Source organism: Equus przewalskii, chromosome 17 (genome assembly GCF_037783145.1).
Source record: "Equus przewalskii isolate Varuska chromosome 17, EquPr2, whole genome shotgun sequence".
In the NCBI taxonomy this organism is placed as follows: domain Eukaryota; kingdom Metazoa; phylum Chordata; class Mammalia; order Perissodactyla; family Equidae; genus Equus; species Equus przewalskii.
Genome location: NC_091847.1, coordinates 72,359,080 through 72,385,994, shown reverse-complemented (window position 1 = coordinate 72,385,994; position 26,915 = coordinate 72,359,080). Strand labels below are relative to the sequence as shown.

Sequence of the window (26,915 nt, the reverse complement as noted above, 5' to 3'; positions counted from 1 at the left end):
TACTGTTATATTCTACCCTACACTAATAATGCATCCTGGGTGTGGACCTGCCAGGTCATCAGGCCACACTGTGGTGGCACCCCATACAAAATGGAGGAAGATTAGCACAAGATGTTAGCTCAGTGACAATCTTCTTCAAGCAAAATGAGAAAGACTGGCAGCAGATGTTAGCTCAGGGCCAATCTTCCTCACAAAAAAAGAAAGAAAACATTTGGATTTTTTTGACCATCTCAAATAAACTGCTAAATGAGTACTAAGACATCCTTAGTGTCTCCTTAGTTAACAATTAGCTACATTCAAGAAATAAGTCAACTACTTTTACTAAAACATTTGCACAGCATGGAAGAACTACACCAAGACACCTCTAGCACATTCAAGAAGTATTCAAAAAGTAAAGTATATAAAATGTAGAATTTACCTGTGCAAATAAAATTACAGGGAGCCTTCAGGTAAAAAGATGTCATCATATAGAGAGTAGGACAAAGTACCCACAGAAAAAAATAACTAGTTCTATTACAATGAATTTCACATCAGTTGGTAAACATGTTTAAAATTGTAACACAGTCCTTGCTAAGAATGCAATCTTGGATTTTAAATTTTATTCTGATATCAAAAAAATGTTAACTCATTAAGAATTTAACTGAGAAACTGTTCTAGAAATGCAAATTTAATACAAGTCAAAGAAAATGTACACACACAAAAAAACTATATTTACAAGAACATAAATTATTAAAAGTTAGCTACTTTCCCAGATATGATAGGAGAAAAAGAGTGAGTTGACTATATGTTCAAAATAATTTTATAGAAAGAAAATTTTAACTTTTGGATCTATATAGGATAATCCAAACAAAAAGTAGAGACTAACTTCCTTCTTGCACAGAACTGAGTCTTCCCTTCTCCTCTTCTGAGAATGCTGACTTTAGAAATCAATAGTTTGCCAGCTCCTTAATTTTTTTTAATACCACTTAGGTATACACATGTATATTTTAAAAATTCTGTAAACAGTATTAAGGAAAAACAGTACTGTTTCATTTAGGTCTTAGTATGGTGAGCCAACTTGATGGTACAATGAGATGTCAATACGAATACAAAAGCAAGACTACTACAAACTAACGTTTTCTTTTGGGGATTTTTTTTTTATCATCAATTCCAAACACACAGTACAGGTAAGATGGCATGAGAAAGAAAAAAATCATATTTATTTCCCCATGAACACCAAACCATGTTATTCAAAATGTGTTTCTTAGCCAGATTACCAATCCCAGCCACTGCCTTAGTTCAAATGTTCACTAAGAAAACAGTCAAGCAACAGAAATCCACTGTGAGACACTGCCTAGGGAGAACAGCTGCTTTGCTATATATAATTTATTAACTTAGTAGTTTAGTCTCTCAATATTCAGCAAGTCTGTGTAAAAATTACTTTTTTCACTGGTTTATAGTGACATTAACATAAATGCCTAATTTTAAAGTCAACATTCCTTTCACTGTGAACATAAAGCTTCTTAAAAGATAATCACGAGTTGGGGCAAAGTAATGACTGGCTGCTGGAACAGCAGTGTTCAAAGCCAAATATACTGGCAGGCTTGGAAAGGCAGAAATATATATACACGCTCTCAGTATGCTACTATTTCCCACAGTTTTGCTGTACATACTTGTCTAATGATACTGCATAAATTATTTCCTCAAATTTGAAAAAAAATCAAGATGAATATATTTTCATCTTCATTTCAAAATAACCCTTTTAAATGAAAAAGAATTTCTCCATGTTTGTTAACTCTGTTCAAGAGATGGATTTAAATATTTTTTCACTACCTGTACAATTTTTTTACCCTATCTTAGTGCCTCATTACAACCAGTTTAGCAATAAGACCTCCAGTGCTGTTAAAAATACCATTCAGTAGATTCTAAGATTGTAAAATCTGCAGTTGAATCCTTCTTAAGACACCAAATGATAACAAAGTCCAAAAAATGTATGACCATTAATCAACATCCTCAGAACCTGGGAATTATTGCAAAAAATCTCACATGTGCATATAATTTAAACAAACTTTATGGGAGGGGGTGTAAAATAAATACTACACTATATTTTTCAACTCTATTTAAATGCTGCTTAGATGGTTAGATGAAAAGATTAATATTACTAACAGGGAGAGCCAAACTACTTTAAAGACTGTTTTCCAAGTAGTTAGAACAATTTTGCAAGACAAAGACAAGCAAAAGCCTACGCCAATACATTTTTCCCGTAGTGTAATGTAATTGTGAATATGAGGTATAATCTGTAAGCAATACAAATATAAATATAAATAGGTATAAGCCACCACTACATCACAGTCTGGTGAAAAGCTTCTCAGCTAATGTAGTCTGGGGAAGAGTTAAGGAAAATGAGGAGAAGGGAAGGACAGGGCAGGTTTCCACTGGGAACATCATTTACATGCCTTATTATTTATCACCTTGTATGTAACAGTCCACTGTTGCAGAAAGGTAAATCCTTTCCAGGTATGCTGGTCTAGAATATACTTTATGTAGTACAGTAAAATTATTTCAGTATTACTAATGCTTCATATGCATTTATATTTGGATATACACATAAGCATATATGTATATCAAAAACTATAAACAGAATTTTAAAACATTTTTATCTCATTTCTGAAAAATTAACAGTTAAGACTGAACTACGTACTACAGAATTTTCTAGAATATCTAAACTTAGGGGTAAAACCAAAAGAAAACATTATTATTTCTTTAGTAAATGGTTTGTGCGAAACCTCAAGCTCACTCATCTTTTTACAGATGGGTTTATTTGATGAGGACTGTGATCCAATGATTGTTTAGCAGCAATTTTACCAAACTGTAAATTCTTTTATTAACAGGCATTATAAACAGATAATACTAATCTTATTTAAAAACCATGAGTGCCACACCGGTGAATATACAGTTTATGAATAACTTAAAAAGTATTTCCCCATTTTAAAAGGCAACACTCAGCATACAAAACCTATACTAAACAAAGAAGCTATAATATGGATACATGATTGATGTGTCTAAAATGATATATATACAGTACATAATTAATGTTACGTGATCAGTACATTTTTTCTATATGATTCCCATCATGCTTCACTTTCCCCAGAAACTGAATTCTGAACTTCCTCTTCTAAAATTGGTACAATCAGGTTATCCTTGGACATCAAATTATATTTCATCACAAATTTAGTAAACCGATGACACAAAAATGTTTCATTCTGTAGAGAGGAAGAAAAAAACGTTATTTTAATTTACTATCCAAAACCAAAAAAACTAGACATAGTATCAACATATCATTGTCATTCTGATAAGAATGTATCAGGACAATGAGTGAAATATACTTACTTCATATTCATCAAATATCTGCCGGTGATGAAAGTAAGCATGTGAAAATATTCTGTAAATCCTACGGCATACTGATCCTAGTTTTGCTACAGATGATTCCTTTATGCTAACCCTAGAAATAGAAAAGAAACCATAGATGCATAGAGCTGGACAGATCTTAGGAACAATACAGCCCAATCTTCTCAATTTACAAATGTGGAAACTGATGCCTAGGGAAAATAAGTGGCCAGTCCAAGGTCACAGTGCTGGTAAGTAGCAAGGGCAGGACTAGAACGCCTGTTCTTTACTCCTGGGCCACATGGCCTAAGAAATTCAGTATTATGGTTTTGAAACTTTGTTAAAGCTTAATGCAATTAAAACGAATCCCTGATAAATCAAAATTTTTTTTTTTTTTTTTTTTTTTTTTTAAAGATTTTATTTTTTCCTTTTTCTCCCCAAAGCCCCCCAGTACATAGTTGTGTATTCTTCGTTGTGGGTTCCTCTAGTTGTGGCATGTGGGATGCTGCCTCAGCGTGGTCTGACGAGCAGTGCCATGTCCGCGCCCAGGATTCGAACCAACGAAACACTGGGCTGCCTGCAGCAGAGCGCGCGAACTTAACCACTTGGCCACGGGGCCAGCCCCCTGATAAATCAAAATTTACTGAAACATACATTTACAACATTAATGCTCTGTCCGCTAGAGATGATTAAAACTACCGAAAGGAAGTATTATTTTCTTCTATAGAACTTGATTCTTCTTTTTTTTTTTTGAGAAATAAAAATTGCTTATTTCTGATGGTCTTTTAAAAAAAAATGTATATAGGGAACTAAGGCAAAACCCAGTATTTTTTTACATATTTTATATAAGCTTTTTGAAGTTAATGATATTTGGGGGGAAAAAATCTCCAAATCTATCCACCTGGTAACAAATACCTTAATAGAAGAGAAAACCAGGCACAAACCTCTCCAATAATATACTAAAGTATGCACAGGCTTCTTCCCAGATCTTAAAAATCTGCAGGCAAGGATAAGGAATCCTTCAAAAACAAGCAGCCCAACTTAGGAAAGTCTGCTCTTGAGGCACGCCGTCTAAGAGCAGGCTGATTCTATCACGGAGATTCAAGTAAGCGAGCGCGTGCACATCCCGACTCTAAAGCATGAGAGGGAGCCCTGGACAGTGGCGCGCAGCAGCAGGGACGACCCTTGACTGAACTGGCCTATGAACTCTGGGAGCCAAGTCCTGCTGCCTTTAGTTTAACCACAACCCTAATTTCAAAACTTGAATAATATTGAACAAGCCAAATATACAAGAGCTGAAAAAAGAAAAAAAAAGTATAAAGAATACAATGCATTAACCAGAAACCTAGTTTAACTTTTAAAAACATCAATCTTTTAAATTAAATCCAAAAAGTTGAACATCATGTTTAAGTTTTGTTTACCTGCTGGGAAAATATTTATTGCTATTCAGAAGGCATGCAGCACCATCGAGTGTGTGTCTAGTATAGTCTATAGCAGGACACTAGAAAAGAAAGCAGATAAAAATGCATCGATAAAGAGCTCTACTTCTTAGATTAGGCATATTTATTATATAGGCATCTTATTCCAAAAACCTGAGCATATTCTAAGAAAAAAGTCCTTTCCAATATCAGAATGATTGTAAAATTCAATCTTAGGTCAATAAATAAGACTTTATTATCCCCATGAACTGCAATATCAGGCTTCTAGAAGGTACATGAATCAGTCTACCAACTTCTTACTCTCAACATCGTACCTAGAAGAAAACAACTTTCAGAGCTGGGAAGAACCCCTCATTATCTAATCTAACCTCTGACTTCACAAATGAGGAAACTGAGGTTGCTAGATTGTAGAGTATACACATAGGCTTCTTGCCCAAACTTAAAAATCTGCAGGCAAGGATAAGGAATCCTTCAAAAACAAGCAGCCCAACTTAGGAAAGTCTGCTCTTGAGGCACGCCGTCTAAGAGAAGGCTCATTCTATCACGGAGATTCAAGTAAGCGAGCGTGCACATCCCGACTCTAAAGCATGAGAGGGAGCCCTGGAGAGCGGCGCGCAGCAGCAGGGACGACCCTTGACTGATAGTCAATGACTTAATCAAGATAGAGAGTTAGGAAGAAGGACTCAGAAAACCACCCAGATGTGCTGATTCCTACTCCGATTTATACTTTACCAAGTAGCCCAGAATCCTCCCTCTTCTCAAATACCTCCAGGGCTCACTGCCTCTTTGCATCCTAGAAAGCATCCCTTATTATGTCCTTGGCACTGTTACCAATCTAGCAGCTCTCTAACGAATTTTCTCCTTGAACCTCCTTTGAAATTTAACATGAAATCTGAAGTTTCTTTATACTTTAATAAACCTGTCTTATCCTATTCCATATCAGAAACAATGACACTTACTGTCTCATGGCAAATCATTATCAAAGAAAAAATAAAACTGCAAAGTTATTCTCCTCATTTAGTTCATCTGAGGGCAGACAGGGAGAAGCATCAAAGTAAAGAGAATTGAGAATGAACCAGGGAATGAACTAGAAGGAAAAAATGAACTAGAGAAAGGAATCAAGGACTCCAGCTCTACTCAGTAACTAGAGTATTTTTCAAGTTGAGATTGAAGGTGGTATTTAGAAATGTAAATTAATAACTACTAAATGTGGCTTAGCATAGTGCCATGGCAAATAGAGAAAGATTATCTAAACAACAAAAAAAGTATTTTTCTAACTATATATCCATGGGAATTTATGGTTATTGGACTCAATGCCTAAAACAGTACCATGAGCAGTATTTATTGAAAAAATTATCTTTCTCCATATATATGACTACAGGTCATCTGGTCAAAAACAAATATCCCAAATCACTGTTTCTCATATTGGTCATTTGGGTGTACCATGGGACAGTTTTACAACCTTTATATCAGTACTGTCCAACGGAAATATAATGCAAGCCATACATTTAATTTTAAATTTTCTAGTATCCACATTAAGAAACTAAAAAGAAACAAGTAAAATTAACTGTAGTGATATATTTTATTTAACTCTACATAGCCAAAATGATCATTTCAACATATAATTGATATAAAAATTAAAGTTTTAGGGTATTTTTAAATTAAGATATAATTCACATACCACAAAATTTCTCTTTTCAAGTGTACTATTCAATAGTTTTCAGTATATTCACAAAACTGTGCAACCATCATAACTATATTCAAGAACATTTTTATTATTCCAAAAGAAAATCCAGTACCAATTAGCAGTCGCTTCTCATGCTCTCCTGTTACCCTAAGCAACAACTAAACTACTTTCTGTCTTGTATGAATTTGCCTATTCTGGATATTTCCTAAAAATGGAATAACATGTGGCCTTCTGTGTCACTTAGCATGTTTTCAAGGCTCATCCATAGTGCAGCATGAATCAGTACCTCATGACTTTTTTTCCTGATTCAAAACATTTTTAGACAATTTTTTTTTTTTAGGAAGATTAGTCCTGAGCTAAACTACTGCCAATCCTCCTCTTTTTGCTGAGGAAGACCAGCCCTGAGCTAACATCCATGCCCATCTTCCTCTACTTTATACGTGCGATGCCTCCACAGCATGGCTTTTGCCAAGCAGTGCCACATCCACACCCGGGATCCAAACTGGCGAACCCTGGGCCGCTGAGAAGCAGAACGTGTGAACTTAACTGCTGCACCACCAGGCCAGCCCCTAGACAATGTTTTTTATACAAAATTCTGTAAAATATGTTTCTTGCTCTATAGCCTTCATTCTTTTCTATGGCTGACTAATATTCCATTGTATGCATATACCACATTTTGTTTATTTACTCATCAGTTGATGGAAATTTGGCTGTTTGCATTTTTGGCTATTATGAATAATGTGACTGTAAGCTTTAGTGTACAAGTTTTGTGCAGACATATGTTTTCATTTCTTTTGGGTAGAAACGTGGGAGTGGAATCACTAAGTCATATGGTAACTCTATGCTTACTATTTTGAGGAACTTCCAAACTGTTTTCCAAAGCGGCAACAGTATTTTACAATGCCACCAGCACTGTATGAGAGTTCTGCACATCCTGGCCAACACTTGTTATTATCTGTCTTTTATATTTTAGTCATGCTACTGTGTGAAGTGTAGGCCATTGTGAGGTGTCTCTTTCTTTTCCATTTAAAAAAATTGTGGTAAAATAGATAAAATTTGCCATTTTAACCATTTTTAAAGTTCAATTCAGCGGCCTTAACTACATTCACTGTTGTGCAACCATCACCACTACCTGTTTCTAACCAAAGGTTTTTCATCATCCCAAAGAGAAACTCTATAACCCTTAAGCAATAACTTCCCATGCCCTCCACTCGCTACTCCCTGGCAACCTCTAATCTAGCTGTCTCTATAACTTTGCCTTTTCTAGATATTTCACATAAGTAGAATCATACAATATCTGTCCTTTTGTATCTGACTTATTTCACTCAGCATGTCCTCAAGGTTCATCCATGTTGCAGCATGGATCAGAATATCATTCCCATTTAAGGCTGAATAATATTCCATTGTATGTATATACCACATTTTGTTTATCCATTCTCATCGTGGTTTTTATATGCATTTCCCTAATGACTAATGATGTTGAGCATCTTCTCATGTGTTTATTGGCCATCTGTGTAACTTCTTTAGAGAAATGCCTACTCAAATCCTTTGCTCATTTTTATTTGGGTTTTCTTTTAATTGTTGAGTTGTAATAGTTCTTCATGTATTCTGGATACTAGACCTTATCAGACATATGATTTGCAAAAGTATTTTCTCCCATTCTGTGGGTTGTCTTTTCACTTTCTTGACAGTGTCTTTTGAAGCAAAAAAATTTTTTAAATTTTGATGAAATCTGATTTATCTATATTTTCTTCCATTGCTCGTGCTTTTGGTGTCATATCTAACAAATCACCACCTAGTCCAAGGTCATGAAGATTTATACCTATGTATTTTTCTAAGAGTTTTATAATTTTAGCTGATACATATAGGTCTTTGATCCATGTTAATCTAATTTTTCTTATGCTTTTTTCTTTTGGTGAGGAAGATTGGCCCTGAGCTAACATCTGTTGCCAATCTTCCTTTTTGTTTTTTCCTCCCCAAAGCCCCAGTACGTAGTTGTATATCCTAGTTGTCAGTCCTTCTAGTTCTTCTATGTGGGATGTCACCACAGCATGGCTTGACGAGAGGTGCACAGGTCCGTGCCCAGGGTCTGAACCTGCAAACCCTGGGCCACCAAAGCAGAGCACATGAACTTAACCACTACGCCACCAGGTCGCCCCAATTTTGATCTAATTTTTGTATATGGTGTGAGAGAGGGGGGTCTAACTTCATTCTTTTGTATGTAGATATCCAGGTTTGTTTTTGTTTGCTTGTTTGTGAGGAAGATTGGGCCTGAGCTAACATCTGTTCCCAATCCTCCTCTTTTTGCTTGAGGAAGACTGTCCCTGAGCTAACATCCATGCCAATCTTCCTCTATTTCATATGTGGGACACTGCCGCAGCATGGCTCAATGAGCAGTATGTGGGTCCGCGCCCAGGGCCCAAACCTGCAAACCCCAGGCCACCGAAGTAGAGTGTGTGAACTTAACCACTACACCACTGGGCCGGCCCCCCGCTCAGTTACCTCTCAATGAGATATTTTACATTGTTTTTTTGTACTAAGTCTTTGAATTGGTATGTACGTTACATTTAGAGTACATCTCAATTTAGACTACTCACATTAAGTGCTCCACAGCCACATGCAGTTCATGGCTACTACTGTATCAGACAGTGTAAGTGTAGATCTTTAACTGATTTCTGGATTTTTTTTTGGAGTTGGGAAGAGTTTTGCCTTGTTTTAGCTGCTTCCCTCCACCTCCTCCCAATTAATTCTCAGTTACCTAATCCTACTCTACATCATTGGTAACATCAAAAAGTTGGAAAAATATAGTAGATTACAAAATAGGCAGTAATGTATACAAATTTTTATAAATTATATTTTGCCAAACATATATTCATAAAGCTACAAGTGACCACAACCTCCATGTGAATGAAAGGGTTAACAGATAGTGACAACTTATAACCTTTGTCACTTACAATCACTATTTGTACAATTAAGTCTATTTGCTGCGATGCCTCTTTAATTCCCAAGGACACTGAATAAATCATCACCAGTGCTGAGTACCCTGCCTCTTCCACTTCAGAATCTGCCCAGTGCTTTTAATTCATAAGAGCAACTTTCTTAGTGCCTAAACTATCAGTTGCTATTATTTCCTGACTGCACAAAAGAATTCAAAAAGTGTCCTTTCAAGATTCTCTTTTGCTGATATTTTTATAGTAATCCCATTCCATTTAACTACTGCTTACAAATTCTACTATCATCCTCCCTTGGCACTTGGACAATTCAATGGAGCCAGTTTTCAGCAAGCAATGTTGCAATTTTAAGAATCATTCACGGGACCTAATGCTGATGATCATCCTATTTTTCACTTAATATTAATCAAAGAAAACAGTGGATATGACAATGACAGTATACATAAATCTCATAATACATTACAAACTGGATAGCTTTTCTACTCTAATGTGAGAATAATGCATCTTTACTATTTGCCAAAATGAAACTGACCTTGATTCAGTTTCCTAATTGCAATGATCACATCACGCTATACTACGTAGCCAATTTCAGTGAATTATCAATGAAAACTGCTAGGATTTTCCCAGATGTAGAATGAAACACAATCTTAATATTGCTTCAATTTAGTAACACAAAAAAGTAACACCCTGAATGAAATCTCTCTTGCAAATACGTACTACTTGCTTAGAGTGGTACCAGACACTCCTTATTTTGGAGAATTTACCTTTTGCAAACAAAAGAACCTCAGATGTTAATTTTTCAACTAAAGAGTCACTTGTCTTCAAGCCTTAGAGGGCTGTCAATACAATGATCATTTGAAGGTCTATAATTCTAAAGTACTGGCCTAACCCAATTATTTTCAATGAGTCAATGTCAAGTAAAAAGTAATTACTATAGATTAAGAGGGAATGAACATCAAGGGAAATGTTAACACATAATTTAAACAAACCAGTTGTGATGGACATTTCTGAAATAACTAAGGAAAAATGAAAATGTACAGGGTATCAGATAATATGAAGGAATTATTTAAAACAAAAAACGTTTTATAAACACCTGCTACTTCCTATACTCTCACCTTGACAAAAACTAAATGAGGAGAAAACAACATGAATAACTTTTTCAATATAGGACCAGTTATGGAGAGGAAAATCATTATGGTGCGTTTCAAATAAATAGTAAGAAATATTAATGAAATGTAGAGAGAAAATAACCTATAAAGTTAAAAAGATCAAAAGCAACATTTCTACTTAATAGACTAAGTATCAACTAGTAATCACCAACAGTCATTCCTATCAAAAGAAATTATGACTGAACCAAAAATTTAAACAGGTTATATCTCATCCATTACACATTAGATATCAGCATGATGTGACAGATGCTATTCTGTGATAGCCAGTAAGTTGTAGCCCATGCAATTGCTCAATTATGAAAAATGATATTAATCATAAGAAATCCTAAAATAGCACTGTGGCAATAACTTTGCAGCAAAAAATTGTAAATCAAATGGCAGGGGCCGGTTCCGTGGCTGAGTGGTTAAGTTCGCACGCTCTGCTGTGGCGGCCCAGGGTTCGGATCCTGGGTGCGGACAGGGAACCGCTCGTCAGGCCACGTTGAGGCGGCATCCCACATCCCACAACTAGAAGGACGTGCAACTAAGATATACAACTGTGTACAGGGGGGGTTTGGGGAGATAAAGCAGAATGAAAAAAAAAAAGACTGGCAACAGTTGTTAGCCCAGGTGCCAATCTTTAGGGAAAAAAACACAAAAAAAACAAACGGCAAAATAAACAGTGAAGTAGAAACTCTAAAAATTTGTCTACCACTGTCTTGGAGAAACTTAGGTCATGATAAATTTATTAGTCATTCTATTTCATAAATTCTCACCTCTTTTGGAGTTTTATGAGCTGCACAAAGAAAAATCCATTGTTCAGTTGCTGTCATCTGAGTACATGTATCTGGATGGCATTCACTCTGTTAAAAATAGTTACATTTCTTAATATGTAAAATAATAATGAAAACGCTTATTTGGATTATTACATTTCCATGTAAAAGTCTACAATAATTAGAAATCCTGGGCAAGTCTTTGTAAGCACATTAAGTTACAAAAACAGAAAAAAAAGCCAGAACTTTCAATTATAGCTTTAAAGAAACTATTACCTGAAGTTTGACAGCAAGTCCATTTAGCTCAAGACAGAATTGCCTAAAAATGTAAATACATAAAAGAAAAGTCTTATTTATTCTCCACATTATTTTTAGAATATTAATGGTAAAAACAGAATCCCATCAGTACCATCCTTCCTCCCTCAACACTGTGATCCACACCACCTGAATTTACATAGCACATTTCTTACAAAGACATACAGATTAATAAACAAAACTCAAAACTAAACGAAACAAAACCCAAAACTAAACGACCTTAATAATGTTCAACATCAGAGTTCAGTGAATCGATCACTCTTATACACTGGAAATTGGTACAATGTATCTAAGAAGTAATTTGGAAGTATTTACCAAGATGCTTAGGAAGTGTATATTTTTTAACTAAGTCATTCTCCTAAGAACCTATTCTAATGAAATAATCAGAACTGCAGGCAGATATACCATGTACAAAGATGTTCACAAGACTACACATACATAAAAAATTTTTTTGAAACATTCTAAATGATTAGCAATTGGAGAGTAGTAAAATGGTATATACACAAACATAGAAAGGATATATGTTTATATTCATAGTAAGATTCCAGTTATAAAAAATTGTGTGTATATATCTATATACAAACAGATACAAAGAAAAAAAAGTAGATGTTTTATACTCCCATGTATTTTACAAGTTTTATTCTGATTACAAACGACACGCTCATTATAAAAACTGCAAACATGACCAAATACATAATGTAGAAGAGGAAAGTCCTCCATAATTTCACCACTTCTTCTAAAAGATAATTATCGTTTACATGCCAATTTGATTTTCCATGATTAAAATACACTGGGATCATAACATACACAGTTTTGTAATTTGCTTTCTTGTCACTTAATAAATCTTGGGCATTTTTTCATGATACACTTTCCTCCTAAAATTGCCAAACTGAGAATTACAAAGCGTAGAACAATGCTTGGAACATAGTAAGTGCTCAAAAAATATTTTTGAATAAATGAAGAATGGAGTAAATTACATGACATTGAGATCATCATTTTTAGACAAACTCCGTATTTGATATGAAAAGGCAATTAATCCTCTATGTCATAAAGATAACTTACTTTATAGCTGTCAAAATACTCAACACATTCCCCTTAAAAATCCTATCAAATTAATCACTACAATGTTTCCCCGTCAAACAAATGAGAACACTTTGGTTCCCTAAAAATGCAAAGCTAAAGCTTACACAATTAGAAGATAAAAGAAAATCCCAAAAGGAAAAAAAAATCTGCACATATATGAAAGAAAAATTATACTTATTTATTTAAAGTACACTATAATAGAAGGCAGCAAATAAAAAGGGTCAAATTTTCAGTTGTTCATAATTTTAGTTCCTTTCCAGATGCCTAATAATGCTGTTCTTAGATGACAAAAATAACACCATTTCTGAATCACCACATCACCCTCACTGCCCCATATCTGTAGACTACATGTTATGGTTTTTCCTTGTTTTCCACTAAAGACAAGTGGGGCTAAACAAGTTTCTCATCTAGTCCAACCCACTTACAGCCAACAGCAAAATTACGCCAACTGATTTGGCAATATTATGGGTAAAATCTGTGGCAGATAGTGCAATCCTATTCAAGTTAATTCAAGCTTCAAGTTAATTCAATACAGGGCTAACACACATAGTTGTGCAGCTGATGAGACAAGCCAGACGTGAAATCCAGCCTACACTCTAGACACTAAGCCATGCATCCTGGCATGCGACTGCATCCACTCAGAGAAGGGGCATCTTCTCCTAATTACAAAGATTCAGTATGGACCAGAGGGAGATCTGACTGAAGTCATGACCCAGTTCCCAACAACATCATAACATAATCAACGACAGTAACCAATATCAGCAAGTATTAAACCTCAAATCAATAACATCAAGCACATGCAAAAAATCAAAAGGCTACGTTTGAAATTCTTCTTGGTCAACTATTAAGATGTATACACTATGATAAAGAGACAAAAGAATATATATATGATGTATAATACATAAATATAAAACCAAAAAACGTGGCTAATATTCAGAAAAAAATAACAAAAGTAAAAACAGCACCAGGACAAATGGAATATGCATGAGAAAGATTTTCTAAGTTTTGTATAATGCATATTTCATAGTCTAAGTTAAATAGGGAAGAAAAGTTTCTCTTGGACCTGAAATAATTACCTTGTAAACAAAAATCAGCCCTCACTTGCTAGAAATTATGCTTGTAGTAAAAAAGAAAAATCCTCACTAATTTTCATCACTAATCCCACCAGATAAGTAGTATTATCAAAGCTGATCAAAATAAGGCAAACGATATATTATACTGAAGTGCTCTCTATCTTATAAGAAAGGGAAAATATCTACATACTTATACTTTTAATTATCATGCTTTGAGATGTATTTAAAAAAACTAGATCAAGTAGTCAAGTGATTTGTCCAAGAAACTGGCAGGTACAAAGAAGTCTTAGCATCCTGAAACTGGTGAACTGTTATGACAAGACAATATGTCTTAGCAATATGTAGACAAGCCTGCAGCATAACACACACAAAAAGTGCCTTGCCTACAAGTTGAGGCATTCATCACAGGAAACGTGGTCTAATTTATTCAGGAAAAGTCATATTTCTACTCCAGTTATTATTTAAAAATCCACTCAAAAGTAACAAACCCTGAAGAACATATATCTCACATTGCATTCTATTTACCTGATCAACTCTTCCCAGCTCCCATTTACACTTTAAAGTTTATAACTTCAAGAAACAACGGAGTAATTTTAGGACATAGCTGCTTCTAAAGTTAAGCCTAGTTAACTAGTCATTCACTGGTCATCAATTTTCTCATTCAAAGGATATTATGAAAAGCTCCAAAACTCCTTACTTCAAGATTACAATTAATCTCTATTTACCAAAGAGAAGACTGGAAGCTCACAGTAGTTAATAGGTAATTCATCAGATACCACACCTACACTAGGACCTTGATATGATCCTCTACAGAGAAATAAATTTATTCGAGTGGGTAAATGGAAATAATGCATTTGTGGTTAAAGGAGTGGTTAAAGGATATGACTAAGGAAAACTGTGTAAAAAGATAGTAAGGCCCAAATCTATAACTATAGAAAATAATCAGCAAATAAAGTGGAACATTTTATAACACTGAAAACACTAAAGCTTTAGAATTTGGCTTTCTTGTCTGCACTTACATAATGATTTTATTTATGATTCATAATCATGATTAATATGAAAGGTTATTTTCACTAATAGAAGTACTATAACTATTTTGATATATCATAAGGACCTACCTTAAATGTTCATACTTCCATACACCTTCATCTTGGCCTTCAGGTGGTTCAAGAATTTTGTCAATATTGGAACAATCTGCTCTTATGTTCTGTTGAATATACTATAAACAAAGACGTCCTTATAGTTAATTAAAATATTATACTACATGGTAAATCCTATGGTAAATATATATAATTTTTGAATACATAACCACTCTTGTGGTTCAACTTTTGGGTTATACATGAAATAGGAAACAAAGTACAGAATCACAATGAGTAATTCAGAAGAAAGGAGGTAACCCTTACCTATTCTTCTCCAACGCAACTTCTTTGGGATAGGACCTACTACGTAAGTGTAGATATGGTATATACCAGGACTGGAATGGGGATCAAAACTCCAAACCATAATTTTCATATGAACATAAAATATAGACAATGTAACTATAACTGTGATCCACATTATATGGTTCCATTAATATGAAGTATCTAGAATAGGCAAATCTACAGAGACAGAAAATAGATTAGTAGTTGCCTAGGACTAGGGGAAGAAAGGGAGACAAAGGAGAATGGAGATAACTGCTAAGGGGGATGAGGTTTCTTTCAGGGGGAATGAAGATGTTCTAAAATTAGACTGTGGTGATGGTTGTACAACTCTGTGAATATACTAAAAGCCAGTGAATTGTGTATTTCAAATGAGTGATTTCTATGGTATGTTAATTATGTCCAATAAAATCGTTTAAAAATGACAACTTGGGGCTGGACCCGTGGCCGAGTGGTTAAGGTTCTGCGTGCTCCACTCTGGTGGCCTGGGTTCATGGGTTTTGGATCCCAGATGCAGACCTGCTCCACTCATCAGCCATGCTGTGGATGTATCTCACGTACAAAAGAGAGGAAGATTGGCAATCTTTTTTTTTTAAGATTTTTTTTTCTTTTTTTCCCCAAAGCCCCCCTGTAAACAGTTGTATATTTTTAGTTGTGGGTCCTTCTAGTTGTGGCATGTGGGATGCCGCCTCAGCATGACTTGACGAGTGGTGCCATGTCCACGCCCAGGATCCAAACTGGTGAAACCCTGGGCCTCCAAAGCAGAGCACGTGAACTTAACCACTCAGCCACGGGGCCGGCACCAAGACTGGCAATCTTCCTTAAGCAAAAAAAGAGGAAGATTGGCAAATGGAGGTTAGCTCAGGACAAATCTTCCTCACCAAAAAAAAAAAAAAAAAAAAAAAGACTAGCAGAAAAACTAAGCTTAAAAAAAAAGGCAGGGAGGTTCACTTTCAATTTAAATAAAATTAAACTTTAAATCTCAGATCTTTTAATGCTTCATTCAATCTGTGATTTAAATACCCTGAAATCTGAATAGGCTAGATTAGATTAAATGCCTGATTATAGAAGCTTAATAACTACAGGGCCTTCTTAACCCAACCTATTTTCAGACAATTTTTCTTGAACATCACTCTCATGTCAAAAGCTTCCTCAAAAACTTTTAAGGACTTCCTAATTTCTTTCTCTTTCTTTTTTTTGAGGAAGGTTAGCCCTGAACTAACATCTGCTGCCACTCCTCCTCTTTTTGCTCAGGAAGACTGGCCCTGAGCTAACATCCATGCCCATCTTTCTCTACTTTATTTGTGGGACGCCTGCCACAGCATGGTTTGCCAAGCAGTGCCATGTCTGCACCTGGGATCCAAACTGGTGAACCCCGGGCCACTGAAGCAGAACGTGTGAACTTAACCACTGCCCCACCAGGCCAGCCCAATCTCTAATTTCTATTTCAACCACTGCTCCTGATTTTCTGACCCCATCCCAAAGTTTTGCATGGAACTGATTCTCTCTTCAAACAGATACAGCTAAATTGTATACCTTTTCCAGTGGCCACCCCAAACTCCCCACCCAATTTTTTTCAAATTTCCTCTCCCCCAACATACTCAAGTCTTCCCTGATTATTCGATTCCTCACAGAACTTCCTCTGATTTCCTACCACATTTGTCCTCTGTAAAATCTAAATTAGCAATTCGTCTATTCACCCTTATCTTTCCTGCTCCCATTATATCTCCTACAGAACTCTGAATAGCATTTATTTCACACTTAATAAATAGCACTTATTTATTTCCATGTGTCGCCCTCAAAGAGAAAATGCAGACTTAGTTTTGTTTTGAATTCTGGTATTAGCAGCTGGCACATAGGAGGTTTTTCATAAACGTTTACTGACTTCACCTAAACTGCCTTACTTGCAGTCAAGGATGAAGATAGGTAATTACCTGAAATGTTAAAGCCATGGAGGGTTAGGGCTGAGAAAATTTACCAAAAATAGAGTGTAGACCCTAATTCTCTTGCATTCTTTGGTGATCCCAAAATCAGTTTGTTAATTAGGCACACGAAAATATATTCTCAGCAAAATGGTTTGCTCATAATCAATATTAATTCTTTGACCACATATTTGGTAACTGAACTTACTTATAATTATCAAAATTTTGTGATAAGTAGAGTTACAAGCTGTCAATCTTTAAGGAATCTAGAATCCTCTATTAATGAAGTTTATGTAAAACATAAAGAAAACAGAAGAAATTCTTAGAAATAAAACAAAAACGTTATCTTTTCTTTTTTTTCTGAGGAAGACTAGCCTTGAGCTAACATCTGCTGCCAATCCTCTTTTTGCTGAGGAAGACTGGCCCAGAGTTAACATCCGTGCCCATCTTCCTCTACTTTTTATGTAGGATGCGTGCAACAGCATGGCTTGACAAGCAGCATGTAGGTCCGCACCTGGGATCCAAACCAGTGAACCCCCAGACGCTGAGAAGCAGAACATGTGAACTTAACTACTGCGCCACCAGGCCAGCCCCTATCTTGTTTTCTGAACTGAGTCCTCTATACTTTCATGCAAACAGAAGCAGCTATTATTATAAAATGAGCTAGGAAAAATAAATGTCCTAATGCTCACTGAACATAACTTTTGCCATAAGGAAATTTTTACATTGTGAGTTACAACTATGAGCATCTTCTGTTCAGTCAATAATTTATTTTTATCCTCCTCACAAACATGTGAAAACTAACAGTTTACAAACTGCAACATGTTTCTCTACTGTTACACATCATGGGGTGTAAATCGAAACTAAGATTAATTGTTTCATGTGCAGCACTAGACAAATATGAAATAGGAAAAATCCAAGAATTAGCTCTATCATGAAAAGCTGGAATACCCAAGTACCTTTTCAACATTATCTTTAATATGTTGCTTACTTAGTAATTCAGTTAAATGGGAAAGCAGTACCATTACCTCTTAAAACTTTTACTGGTAAATTTTAATATTAAGAGTTTTTGAAACTGAATAAATTGAACAACTATTATTTAAGAAACTGGCTTTGAAATCTTTAAGAAACTCTACAGAAGAATTGAGAAGACAACCTCAAAACAATAGTGTCCTTTATGCTTCCAAGAACTTCAAAGTCTTAACTTACTACCGTTTCTTGAAGACAATCCTTTTCAGTGAGCTTCCAAAGACACTGCCACTTCCACCTGATGCCACCACCTGATCAAGCTCTACTAACATTTCAGACACTATGAGTATGTGCTCACTTCCCAGGCCTTTCAAGTCTCCTCAGTACAGGAATCTACTGTACCAGATTTTAGACTATGTCAAAACGAAGGTATGAAATCTTTACTCCTTCTGTTATGAAAAAGGCAGACATATATCTCTCTAGTGATTTATTCCTGTGGGCTATAATTCTTTAATAATTATAATGATCTAGTACTGTATTTTATGTAGGACTATTCCTAAAGCAGTTTTTAGAAATCATTTGGGAAAAGTAAAATACATAGCAATAAAACATCATGCAAAAGCATTTTATTGTTTCCAGTCTGGGGTAAGATGCACTAAACACACATCAATGTTTCTCTCCCACTCAACGAAACTTTAATATCTGGACAGAATGCACGGCACAGCTATCTGAGGTCTCTGTAAAGCAAGTATCAGAAAAAGGAGCAGGGGAGAACACCAAAATTCAAAGTACCACTGAACTGGCGATGAGTTTGCTGTTTCTTTTCCTCTCTGGTATCCTGGCCTGAACCCAATTCAGGATGAAACCCAAAAATGAGCACTGCTGGTGCTGAACAGAGAGATACAGAAGAAACTATTTAGTTCTGGCTCAAGCAGTGGAAAAAGGCACTCCTAAAGCTCACAGAGAGTGGAAGAAATCTCCTGGTTTCTTTTCTCTCTCCCTTTTCTCCATTCTTTCATAGCCTGAGACAATTCCACAGTGCCAGCAAAAGCAGCTGGCAACAGAACAATGCAAGAGACAAAATTCTGAGGAAGAGAACCCTTCCTCTCCATTTGGTGATGGGATCAAACCCTGTTTCTTCTTCTGCCTTTGCCTTCCCACCACTGTAGCACAATTCCAGTAAGTGGTTTCTGGCCAGAGGACCAAAGAAGTGGGCCCAGGGAATGAGAAAGTGTCAGGGAGAGAGAAGCTCAGAAAAGTGACCCCATAAAGCTGTATATCAACTCCTGGGCTCAACCCCAATCTGTGCATGTATGCATGCATGGATCTGGTCCTAATTAGCATATGACAGACTTTGAGAACTGAGCTAATGGCTATACTTCCACCCAGGCTGACCAGGAGTTGGTGCACACACAGAACAGATTCAAGAAGTAGCACAAAAGTTTTGAAAACTGAACCGACACTGGAACCTCAGTTTGGTTGGAACCTGCAGCCTGTATCTAACCAGGTCAAATGCCTGCTAAAGTGAAAATATGAACATTCTCCATGGAATTAAATAAGACCAGTGTCTCAACATAATATTCAAAATGTCCAGCATATAATCCAAAATTACTTGGCATACAAAGAATATGTGAAAATCTCAATTATCGTGGGAAAAGATAATCACAAAACACTTATGATAAGATGACACAGATGTTAGAATTATCTGACAAAGACTTTAAAGCAGCTATTATAAAAATGCTACAATGAGAAATTGCAAACACTTGAAACAGAAGTATCGCAAAAAGAAGATATAAAGAGCCAAATGGAAATTTTAGAACTGAAAAATATAATAACCAAAACAGAATACTCACTGGACTCAACAGGAGAATGGAGATGACAGAGCAAAGAATCAATAAACTTTAAGATAGATAAATAAGAATTATCCAATCTGAACAAGAGATAAATAATATTAAAATAACAACAATAATAAATAGAGCCTCAGGAACTCGTGGGACAACGACAAAATGTTTAAAAGTCATGTCACCAGAGTCAGACAAAGGAGAAAAACAATGTGGTGCTAAAAAATATATCTGAAGAAATAATGGCTGGAAAGTTCCCAAGTTTGGGAAAGACACAAACTTACAAATTCAAGAAGCTGAGTGGGCTGGGGGTAATGGAGAGCTATTATTGTTTAATGGGTAGAGAGTTTCAGCTGCGGAAGGAAAAAAAGTTCTGGAGATGGAGGTGGTAATGGTTGCACAACAAAGTGAATGTACTAACGCCACAGAACTGTATACTCAAATGTAGCAAAAGTGGTAAAATTTGTTATGTATACTTCGCGACAATAAAAAAAAGCAGAGTGAACACCAAACAGGAAAACCCAAAGAAATTCATGCCTAGATACATAATCAAAACTGTCAAAAACTAAAGATACAGAAGCCAATGAAAAAAGACACATGACCTATAGAATAAGTATTCAAATGATGGCAGCTTTCTCATCAGAAACCATAGAAGACAGGAGGAAATGGCGTAACGTTTTTAAAGCACTGAAAGAAAAGAACTGTCAACTAGAATCGTATATCTAACAAAAAAATCCTTCAGGAATGACGATAAATTAAAGACATTTCAGATGAAAGAAAATTAAGGAGAATTCCCAGACTGCTCTAAAAGAACTGCCAAAGGAAGTTCTTCAGACAGAAGGAAAAATAATACAAGGAGAAAACAGACTATCAGGAGCAACAAAAACTACAAATATCTGGGTGTAAATAAAATAAACCCTTCTCCTCGTAAGTTCTTTAAAATACGCTCGGCAGATGAAAGCAAAAAATCTAACATTGTCTGATGGGGGTTTTAATGTATGTAGACGTAACACAGAAAACTACAGCATAAAGAGGGAGGGTAAAGGGGTTCTATATGATGGTAGTTTCTACATTTCAATCAAAGTGGTAAAATACTGATTCTAAGTAGACTGCAAAAAGCTAAGTATGTATTTAGTAATCTCTAGAGCAATCATCAAAAAAATTATATAAAGAGATAGTCAAAATGAGAATACACTGAAAAAGAAAAATGATGCTCAAACAACACTTAAAAAGAGCAGAAAAGGGGACATAGAAGAACAAAAAACAGAGGAAACAATTGAAAACAAACAATAAAATGTAAATATAAACATATATATTAATAACTATATTAACATTAAATAGCCTAAATACACCAGTTAAAAGACAAGGATTGGGGGCTGGCCCAGTGGCCCAGCGGTTAAGTGTGCACGTTCCACTTCAGCAGCCCAGGGTTCGCCAGTTCAGATGCTGGGTGGAGACATGGCAATGCTTAGCAAGCCATGCTGTGGTAGGCATCCCACATATAAAGTAGAGGAAGATGGGCACAGATCTTAACTCAAGGCCAGTCTTCCGCAAAAAGAGGAGGATTGGCAGCAAATGTTAGCTCAGGGCTAATCTTCCTCAAAAAAAAAGACAAAGATTGTCAGAAAGAACAAAGAAATATGATCCAATTGTTTACAAGAAACTTACTTCATATATGGAACAATAGGCCCCAAACAGCCAAAGGAATCCTGAGAAAAAAGAACAAAGCTGGAAGCATCACATTCCCTGATCTCAAAGTATACTACAAAGCTATAGCAATTAAAACAGCACAGTACTGGTAGAAAAACAGACACACAGATCAGTGTAACAGAACTGAGAGCCCAGAAATAAACCACACATTTATGAATAGCTAATTTTTGACAAAGGAGCCAAGAACAGACAATGGAGAAAGGAAAATCTCTTCAATAAGTGATGTTGGGAAAACTGGACAGCCAATGCAAAAGAATGAAAGTAGTCAACTTTCTTACACCATAACACAAAAATTAACTCAAAATGGATTAAAGACTTGCATGTAAGACCTGAAACCATAAAATTCCTAGAAGAAAATATAGGCAGTATGCTGACATCAGTCTTAGCAGTATCTTTTTGAGTATGTCTCCTAAGGCAAAGGAAAACAAAATAAAAAATAGACAAATAAGATTACATCAAACTAAAAAGCTTCTGCATGGCAAAAGAAACCATCAGCAAAACAAAAAGACAACCAACCAATTGGGAGAAGATTTTTGAAATCACATATCCAATAGGGGGTTAATATCCAAAATATACAAAGAACTTACACAATTCAGCAACAAAAAGTAAACAATCTGATTAAAAAATGGGCAGAGGATATGAAGAGACATTTTTCCAGAGAAGCTATACAGATGGTCAACAGGCACACAAACAGATGTTCAACATCACTAACTAATAGGGAAATGCAAATCACACAAAGAGATATCACCTCACACCCATAAAAACGGCTATTACTAAAAAGACAAGACCCTACTACCCAAAGCAATCTACAAATTTAATGCAATCCCAATGACATTCTTCATAGAAATAGAACAAAGAATCCAAAAATTTATATGGAACAACAAAAGACCCCAAATAGCCAAAGCAGTCCAGAGGAAAAAGAACAAAGCTGGAGACATCACAATCCCTGACTTCAAAACATACTATAAAGCTATCGTAATCAAAACAGCACGATACTGGCGCCAAAACAGACAAACACATAAATGGATCAGAATTGAAAGCCCAGAAATAAAACCATACATCTATGGACAGTTAATCTTTGACAACGGAGCCAAGAACATACAATGGAGAAAGGAAAGTCTCTTCAATAAATGGTGCTGGGAAAACTGGACAGCCACATGCAAAAGAATGGAAGTAGACCATTATCTTACACCACGCACAAAAATTAACTCAAAATGGATTAAAGATTTGAACGTAAAACCTGAAACCATAAAACTCCTAGAAGAAAATATAGGCAGTACTCTCTTTGACATTGGTCTTAGCAACATCTTTTCCAATACTATGTCTACTTGGGCAAGGGAAACAAAACAAAAAGTTAACAAATGGGACTACATCAGACTAAAAAGCTTCTGCAAAGCAAAGGAAACCATGAACAAAACAGAAAGACAACCAATCAAGTGGGAGAAAATATTCATAAATCATTTATCAGACAAGGGCTTGATCTCCAAAATATATAAAGAACTCATACAACTCAACAAAAAAACCCAAACAACTCGATCAAAAAATAGGCAGAGGATATGAACAGACATTTTTCCAAGGAAGATATACAGATGGCCAAGAGACACATGAAAACATGCTCAACGTCACTAATTATTAGGGAAATGCAAATCAAAACTACAACGAGATATCACCTTACACCGGTCAGAGTAGCTATAATTACCAAGACAAAAAACAACAAATGTTGGAGAGGCTGTGGAGAAACGGGAACCCTCATATACTGCTGGTGGGAATGCAAACTGGTGCAGCCACTATGGGGAACAGTATGGAGATTTCTCAAAAAATTAAAAATAGAAATACCAGATGACCCAGCTACCTCACTACTGGGTATTTATCCAAAGAACTTAAAATCAACAATACAAAGAAACTTACACACCCTTATGTTCATTGCAGCATTATTCACAATAGCCAAGACATGGAAGCAATCCAAGTGCCCATCAACTGATGAACAGAGAAAAAAGATGTGGTGTATAGATATATACACAGGAACACTACTGAGCCATAAAAAAAGACAAAATTGTCCCATTTGCAAACAACATGGATGGACCTGAAGGGTGTGATGTTAAGCAAAATAAGCCAGATAGAGAAAGACAAATACAGCAGGATTTCACTCATATGTGGAAGATAACAAATACATGGACAAAGAGAACAGATTAGTGGTTACCAGAGGGGAAGTGGGCTAGGGGGTATGCGAAAGGGACAAAATTAGACTACTGGGAGTGAACACAGTGAAGTGTATTCAGGAATAATAAAGAAAATAAAAAGGAGTAAATAAATAAAAAGACAAGAAATAACAAGGAGAGGATATGGAAAAACGGAATCCTCACACACTGCTGGTGGGAAGGCAAACTGGTGCAGCCACTATGGAAAACAGTATGGAGATTCCTCAAAAAATTAAAAATAGAACTACCATATGACCCAGCTATCCCACTACTGGGTATCTATCCAAAGAGCTTGAAGTCAGCAATTCCGAAAGTCCTATGCACCCCAATGTTCACTGCAGCATTATTTACAATAGGCAAGACATGGAAGCAACCTAAGTGCCCATCAACAGATGAGTCGATAAAGAAGACGTGGTATATATATACAATGGAATACTACTCAGCCGTAAAACAGAACAAAATTTTCCCATTTGCAACAACATGGATGGACCTTGAGGGAATTACGTTAAGTGAAATAAGCCACTTAGAAAAGGGCAATCTCTGTATGACTCCACTCATATGAGGAATTTAAAAATGTGGACAAAGAGAACAGATTAGTGGCTACCAGGGGAAGGGTGGGGTGGGGGTGGGCACAAAGGGTGAAGTAGTGCACCTACAACATGACTGACAAACAATAATGTACAACTGAAATTTCACAAGATTGTAACCTATCATTAACCCAATAAAAAAAAAATTAAAAAAATAAATAAAAATAAAATGTAAAGCTTAGATATGTGTTCTCAAGTCTTCAGTCACCAAATGAGTATGCTATTTCTTTTACTTAACTATCTGTTATTCTAATTTAGTATTCAATAATTTTGAGTTAAATTCATTCTAAAATCAAATTTGGTACCTTAATTTGGTACATATTAACAGATATTAAAAGGTATTTAAGTTTGATTATAGTTTAACATGTCATCTTAAAACTAAATGAGGGTTGGGGCCAGCTCCGTGGCCAAGTGGTTAAGTTCGCGCGCTCCGCTGCGGTGGCCCAGGGTTCGGATCCTGGGCACAGACATGGCACCACTCGTCAGGCTACGTTGAGGCGGCGTCCCACATCCCACAACTAGAAGGATCTGCAACTAAGATACACAACTATGTACAGGGGGTTTGGGAAGATAAAGCAGAAAAAAAAAAAAAAAAACAAGATTGGCAACAGTTGTTAGCTCAGGTGCCAATCTTAAAAAAAAAAACAACAAAAACTAAATGAGGGTTGATAAAAGTTTTAAACAGGCATTCCATTAATACCACGGATTCCAGTTTGTGCTAAAAGATATAGGAACACTTAACTATGCCAACGGAGGTAAAATGCTTAGGTTAATGCAGTTGAAAAACTATTGTTATTACCTGTTGAACAGCTAGTGTACTGTCCATTTCATCGAAGGATTCATCAGGCCAATTATAGAAATCCTATAAAAAAAAAATTCATGGTTAAAGCACATACAAAGTTACAAAGAAGATGCAATACTATTATGATTAACTTCAATTGTTAATAAAGATCCAAAGTTACACTAGAGGAGAAGAAAAACCTTCATAGCACAAACAATGTGATTATTAGTGAATAAGTTAAAGGAGTTTTATTCAATGTTTTTAAAGGAACACCAAGATTTTATTTAATTGAATTACAAGCAATATATTTTTTCAACCACAAACTCCTCAAATATGGCTTCCATATTAGGTATATTACTTGAGGAGATACGTCTATCACTTTTTTGTTTATCATGGTTGAATATCTCTCAAAAAGTTACACTGAAAAAAAATCCCCAGGCACCAAAAAACTGAATCAGTTTTTACCTAAGGAGAATAGCAAGTGTTAGTAGTAGTAGTGGTAGCAATAGTAGTAGTTACTGCTCCATAAGTGTTACTGTAGACAGGTATTACAAATTATTATTCCAATTCCAAATAGTGTTTTAAATTTCTAAATCAAAATATGAGCTCCATCAAAAACTTCTCATCCAACTGAAAAGTCTTCTTTTAAGGGGGATATTTTTGTGGATCACCTTGCACTGGTTCTGAATTCCTCTACAGATACTCCAGTTCATAGACACTCCCCTAAGTGATTAAGAATCTTTCCATTTGACCGATTTCTCAGCAAAGTTTACCTTTATATCCTTAGTAGGGAGCACAATGCCTAACATGTGGTAGGTGCTCAGTAAATGTCTCTGGGGGAAAAAGTAGTAGTAAATCAATGATCTATAATCCTTTATCAATTAATACAGATAAGTCTCCAAATACCTTGAGCAAAAACTGGAGCAAACTGGAGAATACAGTGTATGATACCATAGGAATACACGTTTAAGAAAGTGCAAAGCATACTTATGGATATAACGCATATACGGCAAAAGTATAAAGAAAAGAAAAGAAATGACAATACCACCATTATTGGCTGGGAGGAGTGGCCAGAAGACAGAAGAACGTGATACAGAGGGATTCAACTATATAATGTCTTAGTTCTGAAGGTAGGTGATCAGTATACCTTTTTAAGGGTCTTAAATACTTCCTTTTGTTTTTTTTTCGTAGTTGCCCTATCTGAATGAAAATGAACTAACTTTAACTAAAAATGTCAGGAATGAAAAACTTTCTGGAAATTGTTCCAGGATGTCTTTTCCTAGACATCACCTAAACATTATTAAAGAGTAGTTTTTAAATTCCTTCTATATAACTTATACAGAAATATATTCTATCAATACATTTTGCCTATTCTTTCCTTTAAAAAAAATTAGATAGTTTTCAGGGGCCAGCCCAGTGGTGCAGCAGTTAAGTTCACACGTTCCACTTTGGCGGCCCAGGGTTCGCTGGTTCCAATCCCGGATGCGGACCCATGCACTGCTTATCAAGCCACACTGTGGCAGGCATCCCACATATAAAATAGAGGAAGATGGGCACAGATGTTAGCACAGGGCCAATCTTCCTCAAGAAAAAAAAATTAGATAGTTTCTAGAATATTTTGTTGTAAAAATATTAGAAAACACACATAGTTATA

The 26,915-nt window shown here is 35.7% G+C and overlaps 1 protein-coding gene across 2 annotated transcripts in view; it reads right to left on the bottom strand.

The window, feature by feature from the left end:
* Positions 1-584: 584 nt before the first annotated feature.
* Positions 585-26,915, bottom strand: part of MOB4 (MOB family member 4, phocein) — a 38,480-nt gene continuing 12,149 nt past the window's right edge. For both annotated transcript variants that reach the window (XM_070580503.1, XM_070580501.1), the window contains 7 exons: positions 25,280-25,342; positions 14,954-15,054; positions 11,641-11,683; positions 11,368-11,454; positions 4,788-4,867; positions 3,370-3,481; positions 585-3,242 (listed from right to left, as the gene is read on the bottom strand). In XM_070580503.1, coding sequence (XP_070436604.1) covers positions 3,111-3,242; positions 3,370-3,481; positions 4,788-4,867; positions 11,368-11,454; positions 11,641-11,683; positions 14,954-15,054; positions 25,280-25,342 — 618 coding nt within the window. In that variant the 3' untranslated portion in view covers positions 585-3,110. The remainder of the gene's footprint in view (positions 3,243-3,369; positions 3,482-4,787; positions 4,868-11,367; positions 11,455-11,640; positions 11,684-14,953; positions 15,055-25,279; positions 25,343-26,915) is intronic.